This window comes from Streptopelia decaocto (genome assembly GCF_964273445.1).
Source record: "Streptopelia decaocto genome assembly, chromosome: 1".
NCBI lineage: Eukaryota > Metazoa > Chordata > Aves > Columbiformes > Columbidae > Streptopelia > Streptopelia decaocto.
In genome coordinates this window covers 51,615,188-51,630,228 of record NC_138663.1, presented here as the reverse complement: position 1 = coordinate 51,630,228, position 15,041 = coordinate 51,615,188, and the positions used below count along the sequence as shown (strand labels likewise).

The window sequence follows — 15,041 nt, the reverse complement described above, 5'->3', positions numbered from 1 at the left end:
AAACTATGATGTTTCTTTGCTTTTAATCCTAGTATACTGAAAAATAATGCTATATTGATATATATTTCTGAAATATAATATTGTATTATTATTTTAACTGAAGTAATGTACTCCTCAGTTCCTAAAAAGAAGACCAAGGTAATTTTAATGACATTTATATAATTACTTTAAAAATTAATAAATATACTAAGATATCATTTGGTTTTAGTTTTATGCATAGTTCCTTATTTGACCTACACAAGCTAGTTTTATTTGTTGTAATGCTATTTAGAAACCATTAGATCTTTAATTTAAATGATCCCTTATCTGTTGTAAATGCTAGAGCAACAGCCAAAAGAACCAGTAGCTACAGGTTTTCATCTTGCTCTCCTTGAAGTCAACAGCATTACTCATACTTGTAACTTTGAAGACAGGTACCACAGAGGTCAAAATAGGTACTGTTTAATTGATAGGAGTTCTGCATGTGACCTCAATGGGAGCAGAATTTGGGCCTCAAGGTATAAATACTGACTAAGGTAAAAGTAGGTACCATAAAGTAGAAAATTGGTGAACCTGAAAAAAAAAATATTCTTTATGAAGTACATACCTGAGGCAGTGCTGAGTTAAGCTGTCGCTGGAGGGAATCTCTGTCGTAGATGACATCCTGTAGGCGTTGCTGTGCAAGTGACAAGCTTTCCTGTGTCTCCCGAAGAGTATCAAGGAGACGGTCCCTTTCATCCAGCATGTTCACCATCAGCTGCTCAAAGTGAGAATCCGAGTCCGAGCCGCTGCTTTGGGACCCCCGTTGACTCATCGGGGTGTCCTCGTTTATCGTTGGCATCACTTCACACATCATTTCTTTAGAGAAACACAAATCAAAGAAAAGCTCTTCAGTAGAAAAACATTTGAGGGGATTTCATAAGAGGAATTAACTCTGTCACATGGACACAGTCAGTAGATTATTGCATTGTTCCCTCTTTCAACTTTGTGCTTTCAATGTTAATCAGATGGTCGATAGACAGGGATTAAATACAGTGACTAATTCCACACAGCAAAGACTTTGACTATGCTTCCTAAACTGAGAGAAGAATGACTGGAAGGAGATGGAGGGTAACAGTATATTTTTAATTATTAATAGCTTTGCAAATAATGCTCTATTAAAATGACTGAAAATACTTCCGCTGCAATTGTAGTCTCCTTTATCATTGACTTTCTCTCCTCTCTTACTCCATGTCATTGTTAAATTGTTGGTATTGATGCCAATAGTTGCCATTAATTGCCAGATTTGGTCATGCTCTAGGCATTTATACAGTACAGATCAGGCTAACCATTGATCCAGTATCATGCTGCCTTAACAATGCCAGGTTAATCTATTTTTCTATCTGGTTATTCCCACCCTCAGGGGAAATTATTCTCCAGTGAGCTCATTCAGTAAGAGGTCAAGAACTAGAAACTCTCAGCTAATTACCACCCCTGTGATATCTTGTGCTAATTGAATTACCAGGGACAGAATCACTGTTGTTTGTTTCCTAAAAACAGTCCTAAGCAAAGCAAATAATATCACCCAGTTTCATTCTTCAGCTATGAAGCTTCTCATGTAAATCTCAAAACTTCAGTTTCTGCATGGGGAGAAGCTCATGCTATGAGATGCTGGGTCCAACAAATGAGAAAAAAAAAAAAAAGATCCAACCGGTCTCAAAGCTCAGATTTTTTTTCTTACCTAGAAGGACTGTGTTGATAATAGATGGTATCTATCCAATGGAAATCACCCAAAGGATCGGAAATTGTTTTTCTAGTATGACTGAAGAAGCACAGCAGATATAACCTTATACATAGCTGGGGTTAATTTCTGGAAATTCTTTTATTGTACTAACGATTGAAAACCTTCTGTCTTAGCAAGTGAGAATCAAAGTGCTTTTGGTTCATCTACTGGAAGTCAAGATATTTTACTTAGGAGTTTGCTGTGGACCTTCTGGATGTGAACTTTGTCTACAGTACCTGTGGTTGACACACTTCCACAGTTAAGTGTGCCATCATTTAAAATTCTCACCATTTTAGTCTCAATACTATGATGGATTAGCTCTACATATTCTTAAATCTGGTCTGCTTTCCAAAGTAGGAAGATGGAACTTGTGAAAGTAGAATTTATGAAAAAAAGGAAAATCAAGCTGTTACAGAGTGTAATTTGAAAACAGGTCATACCCAGGGAACAAAAGAGCTATGACACCTGAACCTAATTCATTAAAACCAACTCCTACTACCACCACCAAGTCACAAGCAATCCTGGTGCTAACACTTCTTGCTGCTAAGAACTACTGGGAAAATTACATAGCTTCACTAAGATTAGCTGGCCTTGATCATATTCTGAATTTTCAGGCAGAATTTAGTTTTCCCAATTTTCGCTTTTTCAGCAGATGTGATAAGTAGCAAAGCTGGCACCAAGCATTGGTATTTCAGCATGAATTATCAGCTACTGCTGTGTTGCTTTCATAGGCAATAGCTTCACTACTGAGATTTCAGGTAGGTCTTGATCTGATCTTTAAAGTATCTGAACTGGAGGCAAGGTAAAGGTTGTTTATGGCTACTATCCACTTAGTAATTAATTAGGTGCAAGAGAAGTAGTTAATAGCTTGAAGTGATACTGAAAAGTTTCTCACATCTCCAATATATTTAGGTCAGGTATAGTTACTCAGGATTATCTGATTTGATGTTGTCCACTGTCCACAGATATCTTTAAATGTGGGACTGCCTGCAGGGAGGAGCCACTGTCTTGCCTCCTCAATCCTCTCACAAGGTTGTGGGAGTAATTTTCATTCAGAAAGTGGTCATCACTCTGTGGAGTGTTCCACCTGTGGCTAACCAGTTTGAGATGGGTGAGTTCACAGTCAGCAAAGGGACAACTAAAACATCCAAGGCCATCTGCCACTTGCTCAGTTTAATCATAACTTTTCAGTATGCAGCAGGTGGCCAGAGGCCAAGGTCTCTACATGCCCATTCTTCAAGACCAAAGAAAACAATTCAGATTGTCACTGAACCTTTAATGCGTCATGATCATCAGCATCTCACGGGGCATGCTTCCTGCCCCAGGGGATTCTCTTTGGTGAACCTTGATCAAGAAATTACCTCCGATGTCCTGCACATGCAGATCAAGTTTGTGGTCTGCTCACAGGCAGTGGCAGAGTGAGAGTGGTACGATTTTTCACTCATGCTGGTGTGTGTGTGTGGCAATAGGTAGGGAAAACTCTGTGCAGACAACTGTTGCTACCTTAGCACTTTGTGTTCAAACTAGACAGAAAATCTCCTCCTATAGTCATTACAGGGATGTGGGAAGCAATATATGCAAGTGGTTGTGGAGCAGCAATAGAATACATAGGTTGAATGCTCATGGCACTACTAAAACCTCTTCTCCCTCTAATCTGCTGCATTCAGGGAGTGGAGTGGACCACTCAGCATGCTTATTTTGAAAACCTGGGCTGCATTATCCTGACACGGCACGAGTAGCAAACCTGAGCTATGAGTAAGACCACAGAAAATGCAGGGAACACGTGGGAAGTTCCTGATGTAGGCAGTTGCTATTTGGATGTTTTCTCCCACAGCTCACAGCCCCAGGAGAATCTTTAAAAGGTACAACTGTTCTTGTAGTCAGACTGGTGATGTAAATTGCTTTCTGGCAGTTTGGAGATCAATGCCATTATTCCATTGGAACCACAGGCATCTTCTCCCTTTCCCCACCCTCAGCTCAGAGACAAATATAGAAAAGCAGTATGCTAACCTGGGCCGGATCAGAAATGCTGGTAGAGTGTGCCAGAAAGGGATGCATTGATACTTGCAACAGTGAGGAGCAGGGGAAAAGGGAATCCTGGGCCATGTCCTCATGTGGATCTTCTGTGGGAGCCAACAATGGGGACCCTGGAACAACCCTGAAGGGAACCTGGCTTCTCAGGGTGTTCCTGGGTCAGCAACCAAGAAAAATGGAAGGAAACTTTGAACAGCTGCAGGTTTATTGTGGGGTTCCCAAATAAAGACTTCTTGTAGCTCTTCATGAAAGACATATATGCCATACTGTTACAATTTACTTTGATTTGTGTGTTCTTGCCTTTAGAAAAGCATGCTTTCTCTTTTCTTTTTTTTTTTTTTTTAATCTGGCGTTTATCACTCTTACACCTGCCAGATGATTGTATGCTTTCAGTGTCCTGAGGCTGCCACCATTTAACACTGTTCCCAAGAAATTCTGGCCTTCTTCCAACACATGTTCAAGAACAAAGCCACTTCCTCAAGACCTTATTGCAGCCTTTATGAATTTTCTGCAGGAAGGAACCAAAATACTGAGAATATTTGAAGAATTTTAAAAGGAAGAAAAAAAGGAAAAAAGAGAAGGGAGGCTCATCAAGAGAAGCTGCAACAAATGCTAGGGTAGGTAAAACAGAGAAAGGACTTCAACAGAAGCAGAGGAAGAACGTCAGCAAACAGACTGAACACAGTTTAGTAGTAGAAGATGACTGGCAGCTGAGGACAAATTGGAGGGGACATATGCATTTGGATCTTTATATAGCAAATGAATCACACATTGGGGAGTTACAAGAGTTCTTGAAGTTTCCAGAGCCTTCTGATGGTGTGCATGTATTAGACAACCCTTGGTTAACCACATGATGATGTGGTTCACACAGGGGTTAAGACATTAGATTTAAGAGTAAGCTGCCAGTTTAATTATAGCTGAAAGGAATTTAGTTTGCAGACACCAAAAGCACATAGAGAACCAAGCCAACACAATGCAGATGGAAACAACTGAGAGATTCAGATTAAAACATAAAATAAAAATAGCATTGCCATGAATAATTAGGTGTAAGTGTTAACGTGGTCAAACCCTGAGTAATTTTAATTATATTTTAAAATTTCTTATGGGGGAAGAGAGCAACTTCTGATTTTCCTTCTTTGTAACTTTGAATTTTAAACCTAATTTTTGTGATTAAAAATGACCAAAACCCCAACAATTTTTACTCTGGTTTTGTAACATAATCACTGAAATATTACATACACTCAAATCAGAAGTAATCACTGTAACTACCTTCTCTTGCCCCACTAATCACAGACCATAAATCTGTGTTAAGCTTAGGTATACTATATAGAGGAAGGATTTCGACCATTAAACACTGAAAGTGATCTCTCTAGTAAAATAACCTGAATTACTCATTCATTCTGTGAAAAATATATGCCTTTTTCAACTGTATTTATAGGGGAGAGACAGCCACATTCAATGCTGCAGTCCTTAAAGGCTCAGAATAAAGCAATTGACAGGCCCATTTCTATCACATTTTAGACCTACCATGCCACATGCCTTGTTGTAGCTGATCTGTGAGTTCACAAAACTTTTGATACCTTTTAGATACATTTCACTATATATGCATACATCTACTTTCAGATAGACCAGACAAATGCATCCTGGACTTACTGGATATATATGCAGTTCATAAATAACAGACCCATACACAAGTGGCAGGTATTTGTCTCAAGTATACAGTTCTTATTAATTTATGTAGAAATCAATTTTTAGAGAATAACTTAGAAGGAAAAATAATGGACCATCTTTAACCTTCCTTTTCATCCTCCATTCTTACTGCTTCAAAGACTGGTTAGGCTCAGAGGGCTTGATTTTTTTAAACCATAACTTTTGGATAGACCAAATGCAGTCATAAACCAACATCTGGATACTCCATGTTTTCTAATTGTGTTTATTAGACGATTTGAGATCCTGCTCCCATCATACAATTGACTGTATATAACTATATAACCAGAGACACTTTCAAAAGATCAAAGATCAAGATGAAGTTTCCCAGCCCTCTACTCTTCTGAATTTGTTTTATACCATGTAATAGGCTGTTAGTTCCTCATTCAACTCCACATGCACACTGAAATTCAGATGCAAAAATATGTTCATTGAGTCTGTGCATATATATTTTAATCTCTCCATGCAGTCTGCACGTGCCAGCTCCTATGTTAAGATTTTTGTTATCCCAGGGTACCATTCCTTTCACGAATCAATACATTCCTATCAGCTACTACAAGGCAATTACAGTTATAGATCTTTGATGAGTCCTATTAGGGAAAAATAATTCAGAGCTGACAGTAACAGTAAAGGAAGGATTAGCGAAGACCAAAACCAATGTGCACAAAGCATCAGAATCCTTTATCTGAAGTTTACAACCAAAAGCTTGAATTGCATTGCCACAATTCTAAATTGCAAAGTAACTTCTCTTATAATTGTCCAGTATGTGACAAAATATAAGCAAAATTGGAGTGTATAAATATCTGCCTTAAGCTTCAGAAATTTACAGTGATCGCTGAATCTCCTTCTTATTTTCCAAACCTACCCTGAGCAACCTGATCTTATTTTGCAGTTGGGTCAGCACTGCACAAGGGGTTGACACAAATAACCTCCAAAGATCCCTTCCACACTGAATTCCATGTGACTGGAGAAAGTTTTAAGTTCAAAGAATTGACTCATTTACCACAGAGACTCTGAAATTTAATATAGATTTAAATCAGTCTGAAGAAAAAATACAAATTAAAAAAATAAAAAAACAACAAACAAAAACAAACACACCCAACCAACCAACAAAATTGTGGCTCATCTCATTGCATTCATACAAAAAAAATCCACATTAATTTTATTAGGAACGCCTGCCCTGTGAAGAATATGGAGCTTTATATACTTAGAAGATTTCTACAAAATTAAATAAAATTGTCATTAAAAACTAAAAAATAAATCTCAGTTATACTTGATTACAAGTATGGCCACATTTTCGCATATTGCTGTTTACACTAAATATCCTGAATCTCCAAGTGACATTAAAAAAAAAAAAAAACAGCCCAAAAAACCCATGAGGCAGAGAAATCTGAAAACGTAACCACATGAGGATGGGAAATTAACATGTACTTTTTAGACATTCAAATTTAAACAAAAATCTATGCTTATTTTTGGAAATATAGGCAGAAAATATACACAAAAAAGAAACTAAAATACTATATGGGATGATAAAATGTCACATTTCAGAACATCTTCAATTTAAAAGTTTGAAAAGTTTTACAACTCAACTTTTATGGTCTCACTTCTATGCTGGCTTTACTTATCATTCAAATGGTTTAAACAAAAGAAAAGCTTGAAGAAAGATTTTCATGTTTTTCATTTTTTTTCACCTATCCTGTGAATCACAGCAAAGCAAATAATGAAAAACTTTTTAGAATAAAGACTGAAAAACTGTTAAAGCCAAAGCTGGCAAAGTAACACATATGTATCATATGACAGTAAAGAGGTTAAGCTTCTTCCAGAATCACAATAGAAGAAGCAGTAAATATAAATAAATATTTTTCCCCAAAATTCCAATGTTGAAGTTGTTCCTATTTAAGGTCATAATGTGTTATCAAGTCATTGTTTACAATACATGTAAAGCCATGATGCGTTTGGTACATTTAAGAAGTTAATGAGAAATAAAAATATGAATACATCATATTCTTATCAGGAGAAAATAAAAAGCTTTCCTAACAACACTCTCTCAAAAAATAAACAAGTAAATAAACAAACAAACCCAAGAATGGAGAAACACAGACTTACTTTCTTCTCAAAAGAAAGATACATGGTGTTGAATGGAATAACTCAGAAATCTGTAACGAGTTATCAGGAGTCAGCTTTGCAGGGTCTGAGTAAATTCCCACAGAAGTAATTTACTAAGGATTTCAGTACCAAGGCTCTGCTCACACGAAAAAAGGAGAAAAATATAAAGACGGACTACTTCAGGCATCCAATGTGGTTTCCTAATTTGATGCCCCAAATCCTACTTAATTATATCAGTGGTGCCCAACCATGCATCTAGCAAGTCCATGCAGCTCTTTGTGCCACTAGAGGAGAACTGCAGGGTGTTGCCCCCGGAAAACTGAGTCAGAAAAGGAGTTGGGGGAGGAATGAAGAGGAGAGGGAAAAGATAATGAAGACCTTCATTAACTATCCTGTTTCTCAGGAGCAGATAAGGAACAGACCAGATATTCACAGCAGCATCAACCCACTACTAAGCGGCAGCTATATTCCTCTGTCAGGATATGACTGAAATCATCCAAGAAAGAACATTGAGGGAGCTGAAATTTCTTTCAGCAGGTGTTAGGAACCGCAAGTGGTGGATTAAACACCTCTGTCCCGTATCTTCAAGACCACAGAGGTCCACGAAAACCTAATGTACATTATTCTGTGCAATACTTCCCATACAGACAGGACTGAAAAGAAGAGGAAGAAGTGAAGGAAAAGTGCAAAATTAAATATACATTTACTTTCAGTCGTCAGCATTTTCCTGTTAATACACAAACACTGTCCCTTAGATTTATCAGGAGCTGCAGAGCAGATACTACAATTTCCTTGCTCAGGGAGCACACCACGTGCCCAAAACTCTCAAGGACTTGCAAAGGATACTGGAACTGTGTAGCACCTAAAGACTATCCCAAACTCTCTGAGAGGTTCTGAAAGGGGAGCAGGTTACTGACAAATTACTGCTTCCCTTAATATCTGTGTAGTACATACAGAATTTTAGGCAATTTAATAACTTTAGAATTCTTTTAATTTGAAACAAAGCCTTAGCACTTACTTTAATAGTAGCTCTAGACCTAAAGTTCTCAGGTATCACAGTCATACACAATGGCAGTCTGGGAAGCAGCACGTTGAGATTATCTAAATACATTCTCTTCTGTGTCCATTGCGTATCTACTACAGTATCTACTGCAAAATCTATTCCAGGATGACTGGCTCCAATTTCAGTGTTTTCTCCAATAATTTGCATGGAGCCTAATCCAATAACTGCTTAAATTCATCAAATTTCTATCATGGACCTCAGTGAGTTTGGATCAGTGTAGATGGTTGGAAAAGTCAATAGTGCAGGCAAGCCATCAACCTCCTGTCATTTTACTACCATCAAACAGGAGCATAAATATCACAGATGTATGTTATGCATGACTAGGGAGCATGCTGGATTTTAATGTGACCATTGCTTACAATATTACGAGAAATCATGAACAGGTTTCCCCTCTAAACCCACAACATTTAACTAGCAAAAAGCGATGACTGTTTAAAGTGATCTGCTCTATGAGAGGGGAAAGAATGTGGTTCATTGTCACTGCATTACAGATTTTTCAGGTTGTATGAACAAAATGTCACAGCAAATCTATAGCATTAGCTGCATTTTTTCTCCATCAAGAATGAAAATATTGGCTCAGTTAGGAAGTCTGCAGCTCGGTTTAGACATCCAGTGAGTGAATGGACAAATATCACAACAAACAATACACGATATGCCCACCCTTGGTTAAGAGTTATATAAAGCTCCTTTTCAGGACTACTCCATTAACAACTACACTGATAACAATTGTCTTACGTATCTTCTATCTACAGATGTTGATCATTTTGTACAAACCGGGTGTGAATACTGACATCCTCAATACTGACTTTTTCTAAAACTACTTGAAATTTCTGTGGTATGTATGCTATAAAGATAGAAAATTTAAAAGTTGTCATCTTTCTTCTCATTGGACCCCACCCTATTTGACATCTTCCGTTATCTCATTTGTCTGAGAGTCTTGGTATTATTTATTTTAAAGTGAATGCTGTAACAAACACCTCTGCTATCTCATGTAGCCTGGGAATAATTTACCAGCTGGAGTTCTTTCACTTGGGCAAGCTCTGGGAATGAGAGGTCAGAATACTACTTGGCTTCTGCCTGACAAAGGCTCTTAAGACAAGCACTCATTTTGCTCACCTTGAAGGCTACCACCTTAGATGTGAATCTAATTTTATTCTCTCACGTTTCTATCCATAAGTGGTTTTAAAAGCTTGTTTTCTATGTATTCAGATGTTTGATTTGCACGGCAAGGTTGAGGTGTCATTTCAAGTTACTTGTAATTTTGCTGCAGGATAAAGAAGTAGAAATCTAACTGCCATACATTCTATGACTGTCCACAGTGACATCAGCTTGAAAACTCATTTCATTGGATCATTCGGGATATTTTGCATTTACAAGCTATTTTTCTGCAAATCATTAAATATAGTGGCTGATAAAACCAGTTCTTACTGCAATTATGTCTTTTCAGATGTTCTCAGCAAGATCGCTCTTAGGCAGCACGGTTTAATTCCATAAGGAAAATTCTTCCTATTGTCTGAGTTGCATTACATGCATATTCCTCCTCCTAGTTAACTCCTTACCTGCCAGTCTCCACTAAACTATGATATCACCTTTAACAGAAGCATCTTGCACTACTTCCACACAGGAGGGGTGATCAACATTGTACCTTAAAAAAAGGACTCTTTCCAACTATTTGGTCCTCATGTCATCCCTCCAGCCTCAAATCTCCTTCAACCACACCAAAAAAAAAAAAGAAAAAAAAAAGTTGGCTTCACGTTTTTTAGCCTGAAATTCCCCAACTCCCATTATAGATATGCATTTAAATAATACCACACAAGTACTACAGCAAGAGGCAGGCAGCAAGATTTTTCATTTGCACCTCACTTCCCGGAGGGTATCGGGGCCAAGGAGGCAATGTCTAACTCAGAAATAGAAGGTTCAGTACCTAGTGGCTTTTATTTCGGCGTCTCTATTTCACTTGATCAATAACAACCGCAGTCTCCACCGGCTCCGAGCGGGGACTCACACAGCCGAGCACTCCTGGACCATCTTCTTAGCAATGGTGACACAGGCGTTGCTCCGAGGAACCCCAAGCCCCTGCACCCGTCCTCCGACAAGACTGGCTGTTTGGCACCTCAGCATTTTCTTCGGTCACTTCGTCAGCAGCCAAGAGGAGAAGCATCCATGGGAAAAATGGCATATTACAAATTTTGCTTTGGGAAGCAGAGCTCGGCTCAGACCATTGTCGGGAGCGGGGAGGGGGGAGCGGCTCTTAAAGCTCCAGCAGCCCCTTTCGAGCAACAGTATCTTTGCAGCTGGAGGCAGGCGATTACAGGGGGGAGGGGCCAGGGCGAAAGCATCTTTCTTTTATTTCTCACCTTTTGTTAAACTTAACTGAGCGATATCTGGCTTCCCTGCTACTTCAATACCTCCCAGGCTAATTACGCCTCTGTGCGTGATTGAAGCCCACACGCACGCCCGACTGCCGGCATGATCCAAAGCAAACGCGGTTTTCTGTTGTACAGAAAGAAATCCTCTACCCACATCTCACCGCTGCCTGGCAGGCACCGCACAGAGCCTGATCTCAGCGGCGCAGAGCCGGTTTAGCCGTGGCGGCGTAGTCGCGGGGCTGGGAGAGCCCCGGCAGGTCACCCACGGCACGGGCGCCCACCAGCCGGCGCGTCCCGGGCGGCTTCGTGGGGCAGAACCGGCCGCACCCGCGGCATCGCCACCGGCTCCCCGCTCTCCGGGGGCCCGGGACCGCCGCCCCAGACCGCCGGATCGCTCTAGTCCCGCCTAACAGCCGGGGGACGCGTGTGGGAGCTGTGTCGGAGCTCTAAACTGCCGTATTCTGTAATTTAAACAGCCCAGGCAAACGCCAGTACATCTCGGCTAATCGGATATATAGTGTAATAAAACGTATCATCTGCTGTAATCCGACCGTGACAAAGCAGTGGTAAAAATCTGCTATAATCTGAATAGTCCAGGCGTGTAATTAATATTACGCATTTGGAAACGCTGGGCGTGGGCAAGCGCCCCCTCCCCGGGGCCGAAGCCCCAGAGTGCGGCACCACTGGCGGTGGAGGAGGAGGGAGCGGCTACGGGCGCTGCTGGGCTCGGTCCGCTGCTCCTCCTCGGCGGGGACTTCCCCTGGAAGCCGCTGCAGTGGTTTCCACCAGTCCTTAAATAAATTCTGAAGTAATCACGTCTGCTGCTCCCCCTGCCTCACGCACACGGCTCCTCGGATGCAGCTGCTGCTTCGCGGCTCGCAGGGCGCTAATTCCCTCACGCCCATTCCTTAAAAAAAAAAAAAATAAATAAAATTAAATTGCTCCTTCTCGCCCGGCAATGCTGGTCCGTGTGGTCCGAGGCGGGCGGATGGAAAAGGGACGTGGAGGCTGGACGGTGGCAGGAGGTCCTGTAGGAATTTGGCGTCGTGAATAAATGGGTACCAGAAAAAGATCTGAAGTCAGGGGTTTCAGAGTGTTCATTCGTAATTCATCCCAGTTGGATGATGATGTGCTGGTATCAACTACACAAACTTTGCCCTTGCAAGAAACATCTCAGTATTTGTTTATATTCCTTCCACACACTGAAAAATATTTTGACCATGCAGGAATGACTGCTGCTTCAGAAGCCTGAAGTCACTTAGAATTGTAGAATGCCCTGAGTTGGAAGGGACCCACAAGGATCATCGCGTCCAACTCCTGTCCCTGCAAATGACAACCCCACAGTTCACACCATTTGTCTGAGGGCTTCATCTGCTTTAGAAAGGTGCTGGAGAGACAGGAGAGCCACAGCCAGCAATGGGTTCAGGCTCAGTGGTGCTGCTGTGATGGTTTCCCAGTAGGTTGGACACATTATTGCGGGAAACATAAATACACAGGGGATGCCTGTGTATGGTAGAAGGCAAGTGGCTGAGAAGAGTTGACCACATGGACATCTTAAAAATAAGTGCAAAGAAAGTACTGGTGCCACAACAGAGTTTGTTGATAGAGCCTGGCCTTTCATCGCAATGCACGGGTTAAAAGAGGCAAAAAATCCACAATCTCTTCCCCTCCAGCTGTGCCAGTATTTCAAGTGGCTTTTTGTCACATTTCTTGGCCATTCCAGATCCTTATCCTAACTTAATTTATCTTCAGTATACAAACCATTAGACCAGTTGCCTGACAATCACAGTGTGAGGGCAAGATCCATCATTCATCAGAAACTTGCAAACATGGCTATTACAATAAGTCTGAGCTTTGGGTTGGTCAAGTGAGGAAAAGCTAACAGCTCATAAAGCACGTTCAGCAGGCAGCCATGTAGGCTAGCTAGTATGAACCTCTTCAAAGAAGGGCATATCTGATTCCCCCTCTCCCTTACTTTTTTTGTTTGGTTGGTTGGTTGGTTTGGGTTGATTTTTTTGTGTTTTTGTTTGTTTCTTTTGGAGTTTTTTCCCTTTTTTTTTTTTTTTTCTTTGGAGTTAAAGAACATTACTCTCTGTAAAATAAGATATGGAGGACAGATCAGAATTTGCAGCTTCAGACCCTCTAGAACTCAACAGTGTTATTTTTTGTAACAACACCTGTATGCATGGAAGTATCACTCTTTTTGAAACATTGAGAAAGATGAGTATCATTGATGACATCCTTCTTTCTTCCCCTCTTTCAAACAGCAATTCACTGATTAAAGCATTTGCCAAGCACGTGGGAGATCCGTGTTCTCTCTCCCTCTTCACCCAAGGTGGTTGTTTTCAGCACTTACCTTCGAAAATATTCCAGTCACTGTTCCATGGACTGGAGGAGTCCGTTATTTGCAGAGCTGTAGAGCAGACAGGCTACCTTCGCAGTCATTTATAAACATTTGTGGAATACTTTGGGAAGGCTGTTGGCCCCTCAGCTGCTTGTGCCCATCCTCCCTTCTGCCTTTCAATTGTCAAAACAAAAATCCAGCACAGAAGGACTATTATTGCTACTCACAGGATTGGCCTGGTTGACCTGCTGCCCTTTGCTTTTCTGGTGCCAGATTCACAGAGGAGTAGGTGGCTGAAGCATCATGTTTCACAGTGCTGAGCTTACTGCAGAATGCAGAAGGTGCCAATTAGTACCTGTGCTTTGTGGTGCCAATTTAATCAGGAGCCTCCTTCTATTCAAGCATGTACGCTTTTGAGGTCAATGCAATGGAAGAAGAAGGAAAAACTCTAACGACTGGAAAATTAAGAACTGTGAAAGAACCACGAAAACTGTGATGGAGCAAGTCCTTTGGGCTTTGCCATAACAAGGGAATGCTCCATACAGTAGGGGGCATCTTTTGGTAGTGAAGGGTACTGAATGTACTATTCAGTTATGAGCTTAAGCTTCTCTTGAATGGAATTTGCCAGTCAGATCTCCAAAACATACTTTTTTGCTTATCTGAACTCCAAGGATGCCAACTAAATCTATAAATTACCCCAAAAGTATGAAATTCCAAGTCTCTGTGTCAACTGGCTCAGTTTCATCTGATATTTGAGCACATGGAACTCATGAGATAAATTAAGTGGGTAAAGAGAGGCTGGAAGACTGCAGTGAGACTGTACTCTTCATTACAACAGGAAGTCCTCCTTACTGTTTGCCAGGTTATTTTAAAAAATAAAATATAATCTTATGACAGAAAGAATACTTTAAAGACATGTCTGAAAGCTGGCTTACTCCCCTGTGTAAGCCTTGCCATGGGTCTTTCTCACATGCTGTCTGCAACAAAGAGAAAATGGAGATTTATGAAATCTCTTACTATGAACAAAGCAAAAGAGGGAACTGGTACCATCATACTCTCAAGGAATAACTGACCATATAGGGAGGTGAAGAACCAACTTGGAAAATATTTGCCTTTAGTTTCAAGACATACAGTGCAAACTGGGGAGCCAGTAATAGTTGCAAAGATAGGTGATGTAGTCAAATAAATAAGAAGGGCAAGTGATTCCTGTAGCCTTATTTTGAATTATATGAATGATGCCGCACTTCATTTGTTAAAGCCTGCCAGCAGCTACTGCAGCATGATGCAGGCCTGCATCAGGTTTTTATGGAGATGAAGACAGAAGAACCTGTCTTAGAAATGTTACATAGGAAGAAAAAGAAAAAACAGCAATATTTAGAGCTAGTCTTCACTCGATGATGAAGCCATTAGAGACTAAGAGAAGAGTGCAAAAAAAAAAAAAGTTCAGAGGATCTTGGCTGAGACTGGAGAAAAGAAACGTAATATTGTGTGAATAAATTACATTCCAATGTAATTGGAGTTCTAATTCCAATTGTACTTTACAATTACATTCATGCTTATTTCCCGAAGGTGCTCTGTGTATTATCATAGATTTAAGGGTTTCTCGGTAGTTCTTCACTTTAAATTTCTTACCTGTTTCAGATGTGGTTTTTACCTTCCAAAATTTGATTGCTGTGT

General features: G+C 40.4%; 1 protein-coding gene across 1 annotated transcript in view; it reads right to left on the bottom strand.

Annotated features, from left to right (window-relative positions):
- Positions 1-10,686, bottom strand: part of PPFIA2 (PTPRF interacting protein alpha 2) — a 319,033-nt gene extending 308,347 nt beyond the window's left edge. The window contains exons 1-2 of the mRNA XM_082043663.1: positions 10,576-10,686; positions 587-837 (exon numbers count right to left, since the gene is read on the bottom strand). Coding sequence (XP_081899789.1) covers positions 587-835 — 249 coding nt within the window. The 5' untranslated portion in view covers positions 836-837; positions 10,576-10,686. The remainder of the gene's footprint in view (positions 1-586; positions 838-10,575) is intronic.
- Between the last annotated feature and the right edge of the window lie 4,355 nt (positions 10,687-15,041).